Source organism: Hippopotamus amphibius, chromosome 1, assembly GCF_030028045.1.
Source record: "Hippopotamus amphibius kiboko isolate mHipAmp2 chromosome 1, mHipAmp2.hap2, whole genome shotgun sequence".
Taxonomy (NCBI): domain Eukaryota; kingdom Metazoa; phylum Chordata; class Mammalia; order Artiodactyla; family Hippopotamidae; genus Hippopotamus; species Hippopotamus amphibius.
This window is the reverse complement of record NC_080186.1, coordinates 96,965,392-96,984,532: the sequence shown is the minus strand read 5'-3', so window position 1 is coordinate 96,984,532 and position 19,141 is coordinate 96,965,392. Positions and strand designations below refer to the sequence as shown.

Sequence of the window (19,141 nt, the reverse complement as noted above, 5' to 3'; positions counted from 1 at the left end):
CTTTTATGCATTAATTTCCTCTCATCTCTCCATCACTTTGTCAAAGGAATGTGTCTGTTATTCTTCCTTGAAATTGTGTTCTGGTGAAAATTTCCTTTCAAGGCTGTCCTTGAGATAGAGGAATCAGTGATTATAAAAGAGAGAAAGAATGAAGAAGCAAAGAGAAGAGAAAAAATGAGGGAAAACAAAACCAGATGATCTTGGGGTCTCATTTTCCTCCATTTGGGAGCTTACAAAGATCATTGCTCAACAGAAGAATCACAGATGCTCCTAGCAGCTGAGCTGAGGTAGGGACCTATATAATAAGGCCACTCTCTAAATCAGGAACAGTTACACAAAACAGTTACCACTGTTACAGAGTCAGTGGACTTAGTGGTTCTCCTTCCTTAGCATAAAATATGTAGAATTTTGCTGTGGAGGGTCTCTGTCCTAGAGACATGTCCAAGGTGTGTTCAGCCAAGCTATGCCCACCATGGACAAGGCTCTCTGTGGGATAATGAAAGCCATTTCTGTGGTATTCCTATCAAAAATTGGAATAGCCTGAATCCAATCATGAGGAAACATCAGACAAACCAAAATAGAGAGGCAGTCTAGAAAATATTTGCCTGTACTCTTCAAAATATCGATGTCATGAATCACAAAGAAAGACTCAGGAACCATTCCAGATAGAAGGAGACTAGAGAGATGACATCTAAAAGCAATGTATGATCAGAGATTTCCCTTTGCTTTAAAAAATATTAGTGGGGCAATTGGTGGAATCTGGATAAAATCTATAGAGTGGTAATAGTATTATATCAGTGTTAAAATTCTGATTTTGATCATTGTAAAGTGGATGTATAACTAAATGTTTTTGTTTGTAGAAAATACACACTGAAACGCTTAAGGGGAAAAGATATCATGTCAGCAGTTACTCTCAAATGAGAAAGTTGGAGAAGGATAAGAAAATGCGATAAAACGTTAATATTTAAGAAATCTGAATGAAGGAGTTTCAGAAATTCTTGGTATTGTTTCTGAAACTTTTCTATAAGTACGAATCTTTAAAAAATATTTATTTATTTAATTTTTGGCTGTGTCTGGTCTTAGTTGCTGCAGGCAAAATCTTTGTTGCGGTACTCGGGCTTCTCTCTAGTTGTGGCACACGGGCTCCAGAGCACATAGACTCTGTAGTTGTGACCCACATGCTCATTAGTCGCAGCATGCAGGCTTAGTTGCCCTGAAGCATGTGGGATCTTAGTTCCCAGACAAAAGATCAAACCCACGTCTCCTGCATTGGAAGACAGATTCTTAACCACTGGACCACCAGGGAAGTCCCTGTAAGTACAAATTTTTATCAAAATAAAAAGTGAAAAAAAATGTTGAACGAAAGTAAATGATCTAAGGGATTCTGATCTTGAAATCATTACAATTTAAGTCCCTCATGGTATAAATACTGAAATTCTACAATAGCCATTTTTAGAAGAGTAAACCATGGGATAATTCTTTAAAGACCTCTATTTGTTCCTGATATAGAGTAAATATTAGGCAATGAGTTCAAATTTACTTGAACAAATTTTAAAAGTAGTGAGGTATCAAAATCATTTCTCACTTTTATTCCTTAATCTAATTCTCCTGAAATATAAAACGTCAAACAAAAGTTTGACAAATTAAATATTAACTATTTGATTTGCTAGCATATTGATTTCAGATCATTTGGATTTATAGTTAAGTTGTACTTTCGTGTCTGCTTGTTTAAAATGCACTGGAAATTTCTTTATGTGAATAAATAATACAGTTTAATGATGCCTATTTAATAAGAAGTCTGTAAGAAAAGGGTGTATAGTGTAGTGTTGAGAAAAGAACATTTCACAGAGAATCAGGAAACATTCTAGATAACTAGTTAAGTAATTTTATGACTTTGGACAAGTCACCTCACCTGAAAAATACACAGATTAGGATGTTATGATAGCAAAACTGGGCTCTCACTATGAGTTGGATGTTTTATTTGAGCCTAAATAATCTCTAAGTTCCTTTTAAGCATCAACATTCTAATACTTGGAATATAGTGCATTTGTTTTAAATGGTTATAGAAATGAATCCTTGTGGCTGAACAACTTTTGGCCATAGTTATGATGTATTGATGCTACTGCTTGGGTAGGAAGTCTACTGTGAAGTGGGAAATGAATAGAGGACTTGCCTGGATATCCCAACACAGAGATGGACGGCCTCTACACTGAGCACTCACCTGCTGGCTTTGGAAATGCATTATCTTCCTCTTTCTGAAAGCCTACTTCCAGACAGCCTTCCCAAACTGACCACCCACCCTCCAGTTGCAGTCCTCCCCTCCTCTGTCCCAGCAGCTGCCGGGAGGCCCACTCTGCACAGCTGTCTAATATCTCTGCGTTACTTTGCTTCAGTGCACTGCACCTGCAATGGCAGCTGGGTCCTGGAGCTTCCTGAGGGCTAGTCTCTAGGCCTAGGGTGATCTGCATAGGTTGGACACTCACTCGATACAGGAAGTACTGTAGGCTGACTAATTCAGGAACATAAACCAAACCACCGTAACCAAATCAACACAGCATTTCCGGAAACAGCAGCTGAGAGAAAGAGAATGGCTGTAACCTTGCAAAAAGCTCCACCCTTCACTTAAATCGAGGGGGAAACCTAGGTTGAAAAGAAAGAAATCTGCCTCTCACCCTCATTTCAAGCCACATTCCATGAAGTCTGTCAAGTGAACGTTTCAGGCATAGCTCTTTCCAGGGCTAGGCTTGGGACCCTCCTGATTAGAGACCTTGCCTTCCACTTTCAGGTGCTGGGGTTCTAGAACCAAGTAGGGGAAATTTCCTACTTCCCGTGGTCCCGCAACCGTGGTTGGCTATACTCCAATCTCATTTGCTTACTCTCATTTCTAGCATGCTTGGGTGTTCACATTTCTTTGAGTTTGCATATACTGTGCCCTGTCTGAAATGTCATAACCCCTAGTCTCCACAGCAAATTCATTCTTCCTTGAAAATGAACCCAATTGGGAGATTGGGATACCAAATTGTACACTCTAAATATATGCAGTTTATTGTATGTTAACTGTATCTCAATAAAAGTTCATATAAAAAAAAAAGAAAAAGAAAATGAACCCAAGCACACCTCTCCCAGGGAGTCTTTGGCACACTCCTGAAGTCCTCCTATATTTTGTGCACACCCTTGCTCCATTACAGAAAAGATCACATTGTGTCATGTTTGTGTATTGCTGTGTCTGTCCTTCGTGTCACTCTACAAATGCTTTGAAATTGATAACCACATCAGTTATCCTTGTGTCTCCAGCACTTAGCACATCCTTAGCCACTGGTATGTTGGGAGGTAGGAGTGCGGAAGGTGAACAGACCTCAGGTACTAGTCTGAAGCCCTCTGGATAGTCAGAGGTCAACCTGAGGACATAAGAAACCAAAGACCACCAGAGTTTGAGGTTTCCAGTGTGTGCATCTTGTGAATTATGAGGGCGAGTCAAAAATTATCCACACTCCAGTTACATTAAAACTTCTATAAATTCTACAGCCAGAGTGCGGATAATTTTTGACTCACCCTCATACCAAATGTGAGGTCACTTAGGTAGTAGTAGATGTGAAAGGCTGGGATTTGAATCATTCCTTGCTGGTATAAATGTGTCCAAATCCTTTCATTTAAAGGCTAAATGTTCTTAATTGGCCCACACAGGAAACATCACAGGAAATCATGATTCAGTTCAGCCTCTGCTCTAATTCAACCGCAATTTCAAAATAGTGCAGATTCTGGTAGAGATTGAGAAAGCAAAACTTCTTTGTTTAGCCAGTAGCTAAGATTCTGCTTTTGTTCAGTTCTCTTCCAAAGCCCTTGCATGCATATCTGATATTTCTTATCTCCCAAGGGAGTTCCTTAAGGGCAAGACTGTTTGCTCAACAAATATCTTCCTTCTACTTTGACCCCCTCCTCCCAGGCACAGTGCCTGGCCCTAGGAGGTGCTTCATATGATTATTAAATGAATTCATTGAAAAGTCTGGTCTTTATTTTTAAATTCAAAGCTCAACAGCCCCTGAGGTGTTTAGGAATCTAGAGCCCTTTGCCCCATTCCCTTACCTCATTGTTAGGTGGGTGAGTGTGGTTCTAGGGGACTTTCCTCTCCACTCCTGGTAAGATTCTTGCCGATCTCGGAAGGAGAAAGCTTTCCTCTAGAGTTCCCTGTGGTAACCTATAGTGGTTACAGAAAACCAGGACCAAAGCTGGGCTATCACTTTCTGAGTCCATAAGACCTCAATCATTAGTTATGGGGCCTGAATTAGAAGTTATTGCAACATCAGTTTTTGTTTTGCAAGTCATGCAGATTTGGTGCATGTCATATTATATTTATCAATATTCCTGTTTTGAATACTAAGGATAAGTTTATTTGGGGGAACCCTGAGGACCACAATGCTCTCTTCCTGCACTTTGAAAACTACCAATCTAAGCAACTCTTAGCCTTGTCTATCTCCTACCTCACTAAATGAGGTTCTGGGCATGTCCTGTGTCCTTGACTCTGGGCGGGATATTGTGATTTATAACAGTCCTTCTGTTTACTGTCTCTGAGGAATCATGGTGGGAGTCACTAACTTTACTTTTGAAGATTTCTCAAATGAAGATCTGCATCTCCCAGCTGCCTTTTTAAATAGCTATGGCTGTTAGTTCTCTGCTCACTTGAAAATCACAAGACCAATCTTCTGAAGATCCAGCTTCATCTCGCACAGATGGCTCCGGTCGACAGAAATGACCAGACAGAGAAATTCAAGTTCTGAAACAATATAAGCACAAAAAGGCCCTGACCCAAAGAGATACCAGATAATGGGAACCCAGTTAATTGAAACTCTTTCTGGCCTGATGGCTTTTTGAGGGTCCCTAGGCTCTTGCTGGTAATTTTACTGCCTGCAGCAAACATTTGCAAACGTTTCAGGAAATTTTCAAGTTTCTAGAGAGGTATACAGAGACTCCTAAGAAGATACCCTAGCCCACACAATGTGGTTCAGGTCTCTGCTCTCAAACCAGATTAAAATGTCACCAATCTTACCTTTGGCAGGCTCTTTCCCTCAGTCCTTTAGGCAGATTCGGTGATTATCAATGAGGCGCCGAGACAAGGCTGGTAACACGGATGCCAGGGCTATTTGTGTAAAAGGAGAAGTAGAGGGGAATAAATGTGATCACACTGTGACGACAGGAAGCCCAGATGAGAGAGAGGAAGTGAGTTTGGGCCCGCCCTCTTTAGCCTCAGAGATGCAACCCTTCCCTTGCGGCTTTTTAGAGGCTTACTCTCACAACCCACCCAAACGTCTAAACCAGTTTCTATGAAACACAGGAAAAACTCAAAGACCAAGTTGGTTCAGGCAGTTATCTGTGAGAACTGGTGGGTTCTGGGGTGATTTTGGCATTGATTTTTTTCTAGAAAAGGACAGTGCCTTCTCAATCAAGGTGGCATCTCAGAATTACCTGTGGATCTGTTCAAGAATAAGTATCTCTGACCCCACCAGACTTATTCAGTCCCATTCAGGTAGACAGACTGGAGTGGAACCCAAGAATCAATATTTTAAGAAGTTTTCTAGCACTGAGACTTAGGAATGTCTCTTAAGCCACTTCACCTTCTTCCCACCCTCCCTGCAGCTACCTTCTAGAAGATATGTAGTCTCCAGTTTGATTACATCACTATTTTCAGACTTCCGTGTCTCAAAAGCTGTACTGTCCTTATGTAAGGGGTATTGTCAGGGGCAATCCAACGGACATGAGTAGAGATGATTTTGTTAGCAGAGGGAGCCTCAGATTTAGAGTCCCAAGAACTGGATTTCAGTCCCAGCTTTATTTCTGTTAGCTGTGAGATACTGACAAAATCTCAACCTCTCAGCTTCTGTTTATTAATAGTAACATCCAATAATAATTCTACTACTTTTCTTCACCCGGAGACATTAAGATTCTGGAATAATTTCTGACCAGTGTTGGCTCATGGGGAAAGCTGAGTTAAACAAAGGAAAAAAAGTTCTTTACTGCAGACTGTGTTATGTCAGTCCTTAAATATTCTCTTAACATTCTCTAAATACATAGATTTTCCCAAACTTATTTGATCATAGAACAGTGTGTGTGTGTGTGTGTGTGATTTCTCAGGGAACAATTTTTCAGTGTAACTATACTTCAGGAAATGCTGTTATGAGCTCTCCTCTCTTCAGCTGGCATCACTCTGAGAAATCACTACCCCTCACCCACGGCTGCTGTCACACTGACAGGCCCCTGAAGTGAGGAATAACTGAGGAAAGACCTCTTGATAACTTTGAGTACCATCTTTCTGTGCCAAAGATGCACATCTCTATGTGCAACCTGGTCTCTCATTTGAGCACCACCCAGGCACCTCAAGTCGGGTATCCAAAATTCAGCTTAGTGAACTCAGCATCCTCCCACTCAGCTTGCTTTCCACCCCCGCCAGCCCCATCACCATCTCAGGGAAAGCTTGACTAAACTTTCAGTTGCCCAAGTCAGAAACAAGGCATCCTCTTAGGCTATGCTCCCACACCACCGCATATTTTTGCCAAAAAATGGCTAAAGAAGACAATTTAGGTGACACAAACAAATTTTATTTGACACTTCATGAAGTAGACAGTCTCCATTCAGAGAAATGCAAAATGGGGCAGAAGGCAGGAAGCTTTTATAGAACAGAAAATAAAGAGCAAAGAAGAGAAAAAGAGAAAGTATCTGATTGACTGGGGCCACAGAGTCAAACGTGTTTGGGGTGAGAAGAAATAAGGAAATAAGTATAACACCTAGAGTTGATGTGTTGACTGGTCACACAAAGCATTTATAAGGACACAAAAGTTATTAAAAAATGTCAGTTTGCTAATATGGCACCTGGGGCAAGAGCAGCTCTATCCTCAGCCTAAAGAGTTATGTCGGCATTATCTACCACCAAGTCTTTTAAATTATACCTTCACCTAAATGTTTCTCAAATCAGGCTACTTCTTATCACTCCACAGCCATTACACCAATCCTTCTGTCTCACCTGGGTCACTGGACCCCAGCCTCCTTCAAGATTAGCTTGGATGTTTTCTGCCTCAGTCCAGAGGAGATCCTTCTAAAAATGCATATTTATTCATGTCACTTCCCAGTTTAAAACTCTTCAATGGTTTCCCACAGGTTTTAAGCAGCTCCTATTAACTCCTAACACTCAGTTGGCCAGTCCTTCTCCATTCCCACCCCCACTGTACTGCCATACTGGTTACTGAATTCCTTTGAGTTGCTTGAACAAATTACTCTAGTTCTCTCTGTCTCTCCTTCCCTCCCCTCTTGTCTCTGGAATATTCTTTCACCTTTAGAGTCAGAGCTCTGTAGGTAGGTTCTGTGTTGCTTTGTGTACGTTGAACAGTTTTGTCTGGCACATGAGAGGTGCTCTGTAAATGTTTGAATAGCTTCAGGCCTGAAAGTTAGGAGAATTGGAGATTTGGGAAGGGACAAGAAAGTAAGGGAAGGCAAGAGAGGGATAAGTAGAGTGAACATCTGTGGAGAGAGAAGTGGTTATTAGAGGGAGAATTTTAGGAATATCAGGAAGAATATCTCAAGACAAGAATTCCTCATAGCAGAAAAGGATGACCATTTTGATGGAGAAAATATTTCCTTTAATGTACCCCTCTCCAGCATCCCACTGGGAAAGTCTGGTCCAAGTGCTTGACAACCAGAGGCAGCTGTGGCTTGGGAGTCAAGGAAGGGTCAAGAATTGTATACCCACTCAGACCCAAACCTACAAGAGTTCATTGAGAACTAATGTTGTTTCTGACCACTAGATGTTTACAATTCATTTGGAGGAACAAGAAAAAAATGGAGAATAAGACAATGTCAGGGCAGCCCATGTTGTTGAAGAATCCAGAAGAATGCTCAAAAAACATATGTAAAAAAAAAAAACTAAATTAGAAAAGGGATTTAGCAGAAGGTCAGGTTCATGCTTTGGTTTTCTCAGTGCATGGTATTGATCAAGCATCATAGGTAATAACGGAACCTGTGTGTTTAGGAGACTTGCAATTGGCCTGACAAGAAGTGGGGATTCAGAGTGCTTATGCTTCATTATCTGAAGTAGCACCTGCCAAAATGCCTCCTGAATGGACAAAACCTCACACAGACATGGAGAAATCATTGCATTTCCATTTAGACCTTTTTATTTTATTTTATTTTATTTTTAAAGATAAGTCCTTTTTATTATTGGAAAATAAGCAGTATTGAAATGTGAGAAGAATACAGATAGAATCCCCAAGCTGAGGGTAGACAGTGGTTGGTTGCTTTTTTTTTTTTAATTACAGCTACAATAACCAACAATGATACTGCCTTGCCTTTGAGGCTTAATACAATGTGACATGGCTTAGCAAATCTGCATGTAGAGTAGCCCCTTACTGGCATCATTGTCCCAGATACCATACTGCCAAAAAGTTTGGCACTTTTCAACATAATGTCTGTGATATATTATGGCTACTTGATTTAGACCCTAGGAATGACATGGACTGTAGAAGTAGAACTACAATGTTGTACACATGAAACTTGTATAGTGTTATAAACCAACGTATCTCAATAAAAAATAAATTAAAAATTTTTTAAAAATACTGTCTTAGTATATTCAATCTGCTATAACAAAAATACCACAGATTGGGTAGCTTATTAGCAACAGAAATTAATTTCTCATAGTTCTGGAGGCTAGGAAGTTTGAGATCAAGTCACCAGCAGATTTGGTATATGGTGAGAGCCTGCTTCCTGGTTGATAGATGGTCCTTTTCTTGCTGTGTCCTCACAAGGTGCAAGGGAGAAATGCAGAGTTTTGGGGTCTTTTTTATAAGGGCACTAATCCCATTCATGAGTGCCCCACCCTCATGACCTAATTATTTCCTGAAGTCCCCACCTACTAATACTATCACATTGAGGATTATATTTCAACATATGAATTTGGGGGACACTTTTAGTTTATAATACATACCCTGAAAAGAAGAACTGAATTATGGAACTCAGAGCTAAGAGTACACTGTAATGGTAATGACAGAAGGTTGGAAACCAGAAGGCATTCAGAGAGATACTTTAAGGAAATCATTTAACACCTTTGAACCTTAGTTTCTTCATCTGTGCTGTGGGGACTATTGCTACTTTATAGCCAAATGAGGATCAAATGAGGAACAATGTGGAAGAGCTTTATAAAATTTAAAGTATGATATGAATGTTAGTTGTTATCCTCAGCATATTCCTTAGAAAACTCCTAGCCAGTCTTCCAGATTTTTCAGATTCAGAGCCTAAGGCCTAAAGTGCTGAAGAGACTTGCCCCAAGTCTCTCAGCTAGGAAAGAGCTAAGCAGATACCACAATACTCCACCCCCTCAGTGGTTAGGGGGATGGTCAGACCCCAGGAGGACACACAAGGAGTGGACCCTTTGTGCTGAAAACTCTTGATTTTTGCCTGAAAGTTGTGACTCTCTCTTACTAAGGTCCCATCTTCTTTGAGCTCAAGCAGGTGTGGACCAGGGAGAAATCACTAAGATTATATAATACTGAAGCCCAGACTGAATGGGATTTCTTGCCCTCCTGCCTGAGATCAGAAGGAGCAGGGTTACAGATCTCTGTGAAAACACAGCTACTCTTGTGATGGTGGGAGTGGCTACCTTCTCTCCTGACTCCATCTAGTCTTGGCTATACATCCACATCCCTCCCATCTATCAATAAAGGCCTGCACGGCCCTGGGACTAGCCTTGGAAACTTAAAGGTCATTGTGTAGCCTTCCCTTCACTTCTCCTTAGAAGGAATCTAAGTCTCTGGGTGACAAGAGGCTCGTTGTGCAGACCAACCCACTCCTGAGCCTAAAAGCACAAATATGTCAGGGTGTGGCCATGCTGCCTGGAGGTGTCCAGTGTCCCACAAGGACAAGTGTCCCTGATAAACCTGGAAAAGTCATTGGCAAGTGTTGTTTTAAAACTCAACCTTGTAGAAGTTAGTTACAGAGATTCAGAGGCTTAAAAAATACAGTGCAAGTAATTGATATACAAAATCTCCTGCAGAAGCTCATAATCCTAGAAACTGTGGTCTTCTCTAAATACTTTTTCCATCTTGTCCTCTCAGTCAGTGCATATCAACTGTCCTTGACTTTATGGGACATAAACTAACCCAAACATGACCTTCATGTTTTTGTATATTTTTCCAGCAGGGAAAATAAAGGAAGCTATAATGAAAGGAAAGGTCTACTAAAAAAAAAAGTTGTGTGTGTGTATGTATGTGTACACATATTTAGCAGCAGAAGTCTTTATTCAAATGAAGTTTTAAATGGAACAGCAATAAATAACATATAAAAACAGAACTGCTCAGTGAGCAGTGAGGCAGGACTCAGAGCCCACTCATCTTCTTCCCCGCCTTTGGTGGCTTCTCAGGCATCTTTGCCCAGCTCTAAAGTCAGAAAACCACTGTTTTGGGTGAGATGATACCCGAGTTTCTTGCCATTGTTGGGGCTTATTTTCAGTTGTGGGGCCAGGGCTATGGCTGCTCCAGTCCTATAGCCTTCACTAACTTGGGAAGAGACTCCCCAGGCTTTATGTCTCATTGCCATGTCTCAGTGGACATAGGAAGCCAGTTTTTTACCCCCAACATGTCCCCTTCCCCAAATGAGAGGCTGGGAGTTGTGGCTTTCTGCAGAAAGAAATAGTGGTGAAGTTTCTCTCAGTTGATTGCAATTTTAGTGGACACAAACATCCTGAGGCTTTGTTACCTGAGTGGAGCTGCAGGTTTGTGGGAGGTACACTGTGAGGCTTGGGGCTAGAGGGGGAGTTCCATGGCTCTGGCATGTGCTGTGATACACTGCACTATCTCCTAGCCAAGTAAAACCAAACAGTGATGCTGGTGAATACAGGAGTGTTTCTTCTGTGGCCCCAGGCAAGGAGAAAAGCCACTGAATTGGTAGGTGGTGTGATATAGCGGGGAGAGGCCTGGACTCAGATATAGAAATGCTGGGTTCTAGTCTGTGTGACCCAGGGAAAGTCTACTTAATCCCCTAGGGGATCACCTCTTGTGAAGAAGATATTGGGTAATGCACACTTTTCTCTCTGAGCCTTAAACATTCTGAATAGTTATTATTTTGTAATATCAAAAATGAATTTCTACTACATGATAGTTTGGGTTGGGATTTGGTACAGAAGGTGGAACCTAGAAGAAGAGTTACAAGAGCCACCATTTACTGAGCACTTACTAGGGGCCAGGCAGACAGTGCTTGTTCTCACTTTGGGGCAGTGTTAGATGGGCATGGCATTTCCTCCTTTACAGATGAGAAAGGCTAAAATCTGTGAGTTTAGGTAACTTGCCCAAAGCACACTGCAAGAAGTGGCAGAGCTAAAATTAAACACTTTTCCATTATACAAAAGCCTGCTCTCCTATCCAACTTCCTGCAGAGCTAATCTGATATTAACACTTGCCACCGATGAGCCACTTGTTCATAAATGAAAGCTGACTAGCTTTACTTTCACCAGGAGTACCCTAAGATGATCTCACAATCTTTTCCTAGTTTACGAGAAGAGCAAGAATAGGGCAATTCTCTCTTCATAAAGCAAAGTCTGAGAATGTTTTCAGATACCCAGCATAGTCTCGTAAGTGCTGTTTCCCAACCAGGATTTTGAGTAACCCCCATGCATGGTGAACATAATCTCTTTGCTTAACTCAAAAAAAAAAAAAAAAAAAAAAAAGGAAGAAGAAGAAGAAAGCTTCAAAGGAAAGTTTAGATAAGAGAGAATCCTATCCTCAACTGGGGGAGAATAATTTGTAGGAGCCAGAAAAGAAGGCAGGCAGCATCTGAGTGTATAATGCTGAACTCAGCATTTTTCTACTCAGAAGTCAACTCAGCTCTTTAGAGTTGCATAGGACAAAGAACACATGCCCACCACACCCTATGTTCTAACTACTGAGAACATGCTCCAGCAGGATGGGGAGCAAGTGCAGGCGAGAGCCTGGCAGAGGGCCTGGCAGGAAGAGGTGGAACTCAAATATGAAGCCCCAGCTTCCAACTGAGCCTGCCACCATAATAGCAGGGGAGGTGCAGCACCACAGGTTCAGCATGGACCCTCTGCCTAGACCTCATTTCCACAAAACTTTATTTCTCCCTTCCGAGTCTGGAGTGCAAAGGATTAGAAAATGCTTTGCTTAGGTCAAATCTACTCCAGAGAAAGGAACCAAAGCTCCATATTCTTGATGTATAATTAACACCTTATAATTATTATTACTATTATTTTTAATAAGTTTATTTTTTAGAGTAGTTTGAAAGTACAGAGATTTCTCATATACCGCTTTCCCCCACACTTGCATAGCCACCCCCACAATCAACATCCCACATCAGAGTGATACATTTGTTACAATCAATGAACCTACATCAACATATCATGATCACTCAAGGTCCATAATTTACATTAGGATTCACTCTTGGTGTTGCACATTCTACTGGTTTTGACAAATATATAATGACATATATCCTCCACTGTAATACCATAAAGAACAGTTCCACTGCACTAAAAATCCTCTGTGCTCTGCTTATTTATTTCTCCTTCAAACCCTAAGCTCTGGCACCCACTGATCTTTTACTGTTTCCAAAGTTTTGCCTTTTCCAGAAAGTCATATAAAAAATTGGGATAAAACACTATACAGCCTTTTCAGATTGACTTCTCTTACTTAGTAATATGCATTTAAGTTTCCTCCATGTATTTTCATGGCTTGATAGTTCATTTCTCTTTTGTGCTGAATAACATTCCATTGTCTATGCACCACAGTTTATTTTTCCATTCATCTGCTGAAGGACATCTTGGTTGTTTCCCAGTTTTGGCAATTACAAATAAAATTTCTATAAACATATGCAGTTTTTTGTGTGTGAACATAAGTTTTCAGCTCATTTGGGTAAATACCAAGGGGTGTGATTGCTGAATCATATGGTAAAATTATGTTCAGTTTTGTAAGAAACTTCCAAACTGTTCCAAAGCATTTGTACTGTTTTGCATACCAGCAAAGAATGAGAGTTCCTGTTGCTCCATATCCTCACCAGCATTTGATGTTGTCAGTGTTTTGGACTTTGGCCATTCTGATAGGTGTGTAGTAGTCATCTTATTATTTTTAATTTTGAATTACAAGTGTAATTTTATATTTATATATGTAGTTTTATACTAGTTATTTGATTAACATTTATCTTCCCCCAGAGACTGTGAATTTAATGAAAGCAGGGACTTCCTCTGTTTTTATTTTGCACTTATATTTCATACAATGCCTTGGACATAGTAGACCCTCAAAGACTATTTGAACAAATGAGTGACTAGCCTGATCAGCTCATTTTGGAGATGAGCTTTTACACAAGGATCCCAGAGCAGAATGGAGAGAATCTGACATGCTTAGACCATTCCTGGAACACCAGTTCACCTGAGGCTGTCACAATTCAGCAGTGTCCACAGCCATACTCACACGCATCTGGTCATCAGTCTTCCGTAGCTAGTGGTTTAGGTAGTTGCCTTTTATGTAGACTCTAAATTACTCAAACCAGTTCATGAACCATTGACCAAATACAGTTCTTTTCTATTTTGCATCATCTAAGGAAACCTGGCTTCTTACTCAAGCACTTCTTCAGGGCTTCATGGATGTCTCTGTTTCTCAGGCTATAGATGATGGGATTGAACATGGGTGTTAGGATGGTATAGAGCAGAGAAAACCCTTTGTGCAAGAGTTGGGAAGAATTGGCTGAGGGCACAAGGTATGTGGCAATCAGTGTCCCATAGAATACCATAACCATGGTGAGGTGGGAGGAGCAGGTGGAGAAGTCCTTTTGCCAGCCTGTGCCAGATGGAATTCTTGGGATAGCATCAAGAATGCAGGAGTAGGAGGCTGTGATGAGGATAAATGGGATCAGAGTCACCACAGAAGAGGTGGCACAGGCAATGGTCTCAGTCATTGAAGTGTCTATGCAGGAGAGGTGGACTAGAGGGGTGAAGTCACAAAAGAAGTGATCAATTTCATTGGGTCCACAGAAGGTTAGTCTAGACAGCATGACCATTGTAATTGCTGTGAGAAAGAAGCAGCAGAGCCAAGAGCTGGCAGCCAGCCTAATGCAAAAGGGGCCAGTCATGAGGATAGGATAGTGGAGAGGTTGGCAGATGGCCAGATAGCGGTCATAGGACATCACAGCAAGCAAGAGGCACTCTGTTGCAGCCAGGGATCCAAAGAAGTAGAACTGTGCCAGGCAGCTGGCCACAGAGATAGTCTTCTGTTTGGCTAGGATAATCAGCAACATCTTGGGGACAATATTGGAGGTATACCAGATCTCAAGAAAGGACAAGTTCACCAGGAAGAAGTACATGGGGGTGTGGAGGGGATGGCTGAATAAAACTAGCAGGACAATGAGGATGTTTCCAGAAACAATTAAGATATAGAAAACTAAAAACATCATAAAGAGGAAAATATTTAGCTCTTGGATGGAAGAGAATCCTGTAAGCACAAATTCCACTACTGTTCTGTTTTTCCAGGTCAGGGTCACCATGGCTTGGCTTCCCTGAACACTCAGTGATAAAACATGCAAAATGCAGAAAGTTCTAGCTTACACATAGAGCATGGACAGATGGTGGATGATTTTCATTCATCACTCAGATTTTGGAATACTTTTCATCTGAGTGAAGGAGTAGTTTCCTATTTCTTTCTTTCTTTCTTTCTTTCTTTCTTTCTTTCTTTCTTTCTTTCTTTCTTTCTTTCTTTCTTTCTTTCTTTCTTTTTCCTTCCTTCCTTCCTTCCTTCCTTCCTTCCTTCCTTCCTTCCTTCCTTCTTCCTTCAACACCTGAAATGGGGAAGAAAAGAATCTGCCATAAGAACTTGTGACCACTTCAATCTCCCCTTCTTCTCCTACCTGTATCTTCACCACATCAGGGGCAATGTCAGGCTTTGGGGGAAGCAGGAAATAGGTGAAAGGGGAAGAAAAATACAAAGAAGAAGAGGGAAAAAAAAGAAAGAAAGAAAGAAAGAGAGAAAGAGAAAGAAAGAAAGAAAGAAAGAAAGAAAGAAAGAAAGAGAGGAAAAGAAAGAAAGAGAAAGAAAGAAAGAAAAAAGAAAGAAAGAAAAGAAAGAAAGTAAGAAGAAGGGAAGGAAGGAGGGAATGAAGGAAGGAAGGAAGGAAGGAAGGAAGGAAGACAAAGAGAAGGAAAATTGCCTGCTCTATGCCTATCTGGAATATACTATGTTAGCCTGGGGAGTTATGGAAAGAAAGGAAGACCTAAAAGGAAGGTGGGCATGTTCCTGAAGATTTGTGAACTCTCAGACAGAATCTAGAGAATCAAGGGCCTGGGACAAAGAACCCTCCCCTTCCTCCTCAAGTACTGTTTATCTTTAGGGAGAGAGCCCTTACCATATCTATCATATATTCCTCTCCTTTCAGCTTCTTAGTGAATTGAAAGTTAAATTTCTTATTTCTGTTTTGGCTTATGTAGTGCTAGCAAGAGAAAAGCATATGAATGTAAGGTTTGAGATTCTTTGATTCTGAGGTCAGTGCCCATGCTGGTGTAACTAAAAGGCAAGAGTGTTTTCCTTCACAATTTTAAATAGATATAATCAAAATTAGGCCATTGACATTTTTTAATCTGGGGCTGCAATGAATGGGAAAAGATTCAGAATCAGATGGCCTAAGGCACTTTGTGCAACCAACCAATTGAGTATAAGACAGCCTCAGGTTCTTTTGTGTGAGATAAGAAGCCCAGCTTCCCTCCTCATTTCTATCTTTGTCCAAACCAGACATCCCACCACAAAATTCAGGACAGATAGAACCTGTCCCCAAAACTTTTGCTGTCCACAGACAATATCTAAGACTGAAACCACTTTATTATTCTCAACACACATGCAGATACAAAAAGCACTGTGTGAGCTTAATAACGAGGTAGTTATCATGAGTAACCAGAGAACCCTAAACAAAGCCAGGTGCTCTGCTTTAGGAGTCAGACTTTGAACAAGTCGTTTAACTTTTTTGAGACATAGTTTCTCATCGTAAAATGGGATACAGAGTGGGAAATGAACTTAAAAGGTGCCTATCACCTGCAAAAAGAATATATGTACAAAGATTGGGAAGTCTCTGTCTATTCAGGGCTGTCAACATTACCAAGTTAACCAAGGAATTAATTTGAAATGGCCATTGGCAACAAATCCTTTCTTTTGCCACATCCTGCAGTGTGTGTGCATGTAATTGTGTGAGTAGCTAAGCTTGTCCTGCTATCTCTCTCTCTCTCTCTCTTTGTTTTTTGACTTCCTACATTTTTATTTATTTATTTATTTTGCTTCAGATCTTTATTGGAGTATAATTGCTTTACAATGTTGTGCCAGTTTCTGCAATACATTAATCCCACTTTAAAATTGACCCAGTGTCATACGTACCATTCTGTGGAGATCTGGTTCCAGCTTTTCAAAGGGACTCACAGAAGTAACCTGGAATCTGTGCTGACTGAAAGTCCTGGTTCCCAGAGGATGCACAGCAACTGGCAATTCAGACTGAGCCCACTCAGTGGAGCATGGAGAAGGCACAAAGAGAGAACTTCTCTCAATCCCCTGCAAAGCGCAAATAACAATCTGAGATCTCAGAGAGAGGGCTTCGGTTCTGACAGAACACAACCAAACCCCTGGATGCTGCCACCATAGCTGCTAATGGTGATGAAAGTAGTTGATCCCAGGCACTGTCCTAAGTACTGAAAATATGTAACCCACTTGTTCATTGCAACAACCCTATGTAGTGGGTACTCTTATTATCTTTACTTTCTAGATGGAGTCACAGAGAAGCTAAATAACTTAACTATGGTCATCAGCTAGAAAGTGGAAGAGATGGGATTCAGACTTGCTCTGGATCCCTCACTCCTAACCATGAACACTACCTCTCATGGGGCTTGAGTACATGAGCTAGTTTGCATTATCTCACAGAGGTGGGAAGAGGAATGGTTCCACAAGGAAGCCTCTCATCCTAGTTTCAACTTCAACTAGCCTCTCATCCTAGTTTCAACTTCAACTGGCTTCATTGGTTGGTGAGGGAACAATTCCATAAAGAGTCACAAACTCTGACAACCTTCTCTACCTGTCTCCTGGACTTGCTTTTGCACTGCTACTTTATGTCCTTTCTTTATAATCTTAAAATAAATCAGGTCAGCCCATTACCTTAAAAAAAATCTAACACTTTTTGGATATGTGCACACTTTCCCTCTACCAGGTATTGATAGGGCTGCTGTACTATCTGATGCAGTATAGGAAGGCATGATAGAGAATAGAAAGCAAGTGGAAGATATGAGAGAACTGACTACAAAGGCAGTGAAGCCTGGTAAGAGCACAGGCTCTAAAACGAAACCAGCCTGGATTCAAATTCCTGCTCAACCGTAAATGTAGGTGAGCAAAAACATTTTATAACCTCTAAGGGAAGAGAAACTCTGCTGCCTCCAGGTCTGTGCAGATGAGGCTTTTAAGGGCAGCAGAGAGGCTGATAATACTAAACCCCCCCCCCAACCTTAATATTCAGCTACTATCTCTCCCTCTATCACCTCAGCAGAAGCAAGGAAATCAAAAAAGGATATTATTGAAAAAAGTAGAGATGTGGACTCTGCTAACATGCTCCTGTGTAAACTCTGCTCATGCATGCTGCTGGACTCTAGAGCCACAAGCCCAAATCACACAATATGTCCATAATTCATGTCGGCACAGAGCTGGGTCCAGAGTATGTGCTCAATAAGTTGCAGTGCTTTCTCCCCCACCCTTTCCTCTCTTCTCCTCTCTTTTACTCTCCCCCCTCCCCTCCCCTCTCTCCTCCCCTCTCCTCCTTTCCTCACCTCTCCTCCCCTCTCCTCTCCTCTTTTCTTTATCTCTTTCTCTTCCACTCCTCCTTTCTCTCAATTATGCCAGCCCAGTTAGTGCTATCTATAGGTAGATGAGCTCTTTTAGGAAGGTATCTGCTTCCCTTCGTTGGAGATGTTCAATGAAAATAATTTATAAAGAAAATTAAAGGAGACTAAAGCACTGGAGTGTTATTTGGATTTGATGATTTTTAACATCCCTTCCAAACTTGAATATTTTTCCTAATTGGGAAGCATTCCATTCCCTTAGGACACACACATGAAGCAAGCTTGTGGGAAAGAGAAGAGGCTTATCACAAAGCAAAGTATAAACACAAATACCTAGTAAATAATCAGAGGTTTTTTACCTTCCACTAACAAAAAAGCAAGGGAAGGCATGAAATGACTCAGATGCTGTCTGAAAAGGAGCCATTCTCTTAGCTGAATTCAGTGGTCAAGGAATTAACCAATCAATTCAACCAACATTTGGCTTATTGATAAGGGCTGTTGACTCTTGCCAAGTGCTGGTTCATTCGGATGAACAGTTGGTCAACCAGACAGTTTGATTTTCTCACTAAGCTGATAACTGATTTAGTATGCTAGGGAATCATATCTCTGACCTCATCTAGCAAAGGACAGATTCAAAACATGGAAAACTGAAGCATACACCAGCAGGATAGTTAAGCTCTACCTGTCAGTGCCTCAGAGGGATCCACATCAACTTTGGGATGTCAGGCCACAGAGACAATGCACGTCCATCTCCCCTTGATTCATAGAACTGGGCTAGATATCTGGAATCCTGCTTTTATCCAAAAATACACCTCCCTATGCAATTGACAAAAATGAAGTTGGAGCTATCTTTCCACATGAACCTTAGGAGGCCAGTTGAGTTTTGGCCCCATCTTTCAACTTCCTTCCTCTGTGTAAACTTAAGTCCCTTTGTGGGCAAAGCCATAACCTCCCCTGACATTGGTGCTCATGGGCATTTCCCAAATGACATTTGTGGGGAATTGTTATTGTGAAAATTATATGAAACCAAGTTACCTTAGAGGAAATCTCTTTTTCTCCTTGCTTTGTGTTTACTTTAATAATGACTCTGTATTTATATGACCTTTATAAAGAGCCTTAATTTAATGACTGAAAATGTATCATTATGTTATGTTTTGGTAGAATGGATTAAAATAACATTTTGAAGGAAATATTTAATTTTTTCTATCCTCAGGAAGAAAAATTACTCTGCATGTCCTTATTGTGTAGGTTTGGCAGAAACTGAAACAAGTATCTGTGATAGTAAACATTCATTGCCAAAGCCATTAA

At 40.9% G+C, this 19,141-nt stretch overlaps 2 protein-coding genes across 3 annotated transcripts in view; both read right to left on the bottom strand.

Moving 5' to 3' along the window:
* The window catches only part of CD53 (CD53 molecule), a 32,403-nt gene extending 27,161 nt beyond the window's left edge, over positions 1-5,242 (bottom strand). Inside the window, exon 1 of one of the 2 annotated variants that reach the window (XM_057731398.1) lies at positions 5,045-5,242. The gene's annotated coding sequence lies outside the window, so the exon portion shown is untranslated. The remainder of the gene's footprint in view (positions 1-5,044) is intronic. The other variant, XM_057731480.1, reaches the window with a different exon arrangement.
* An 8,330-nt stretch (positions 5,243-13,572) lies between these two features.
* On the bottom strand, positions 13,573-14,520 carry LOC130832089 (olfactory receptor 11A1-like). Its single transcript, XM_057700698.1, has one exon. The coding sequence runs from the start codon at positions 14,518-14,520 to the stop codon at positions 13,573-13,575; it is 948 nt and encodes a 315-aa protein (XP_057556681.1).
* Positions 14,521-19,141: the final 4,621 nt, after the last annotated feature.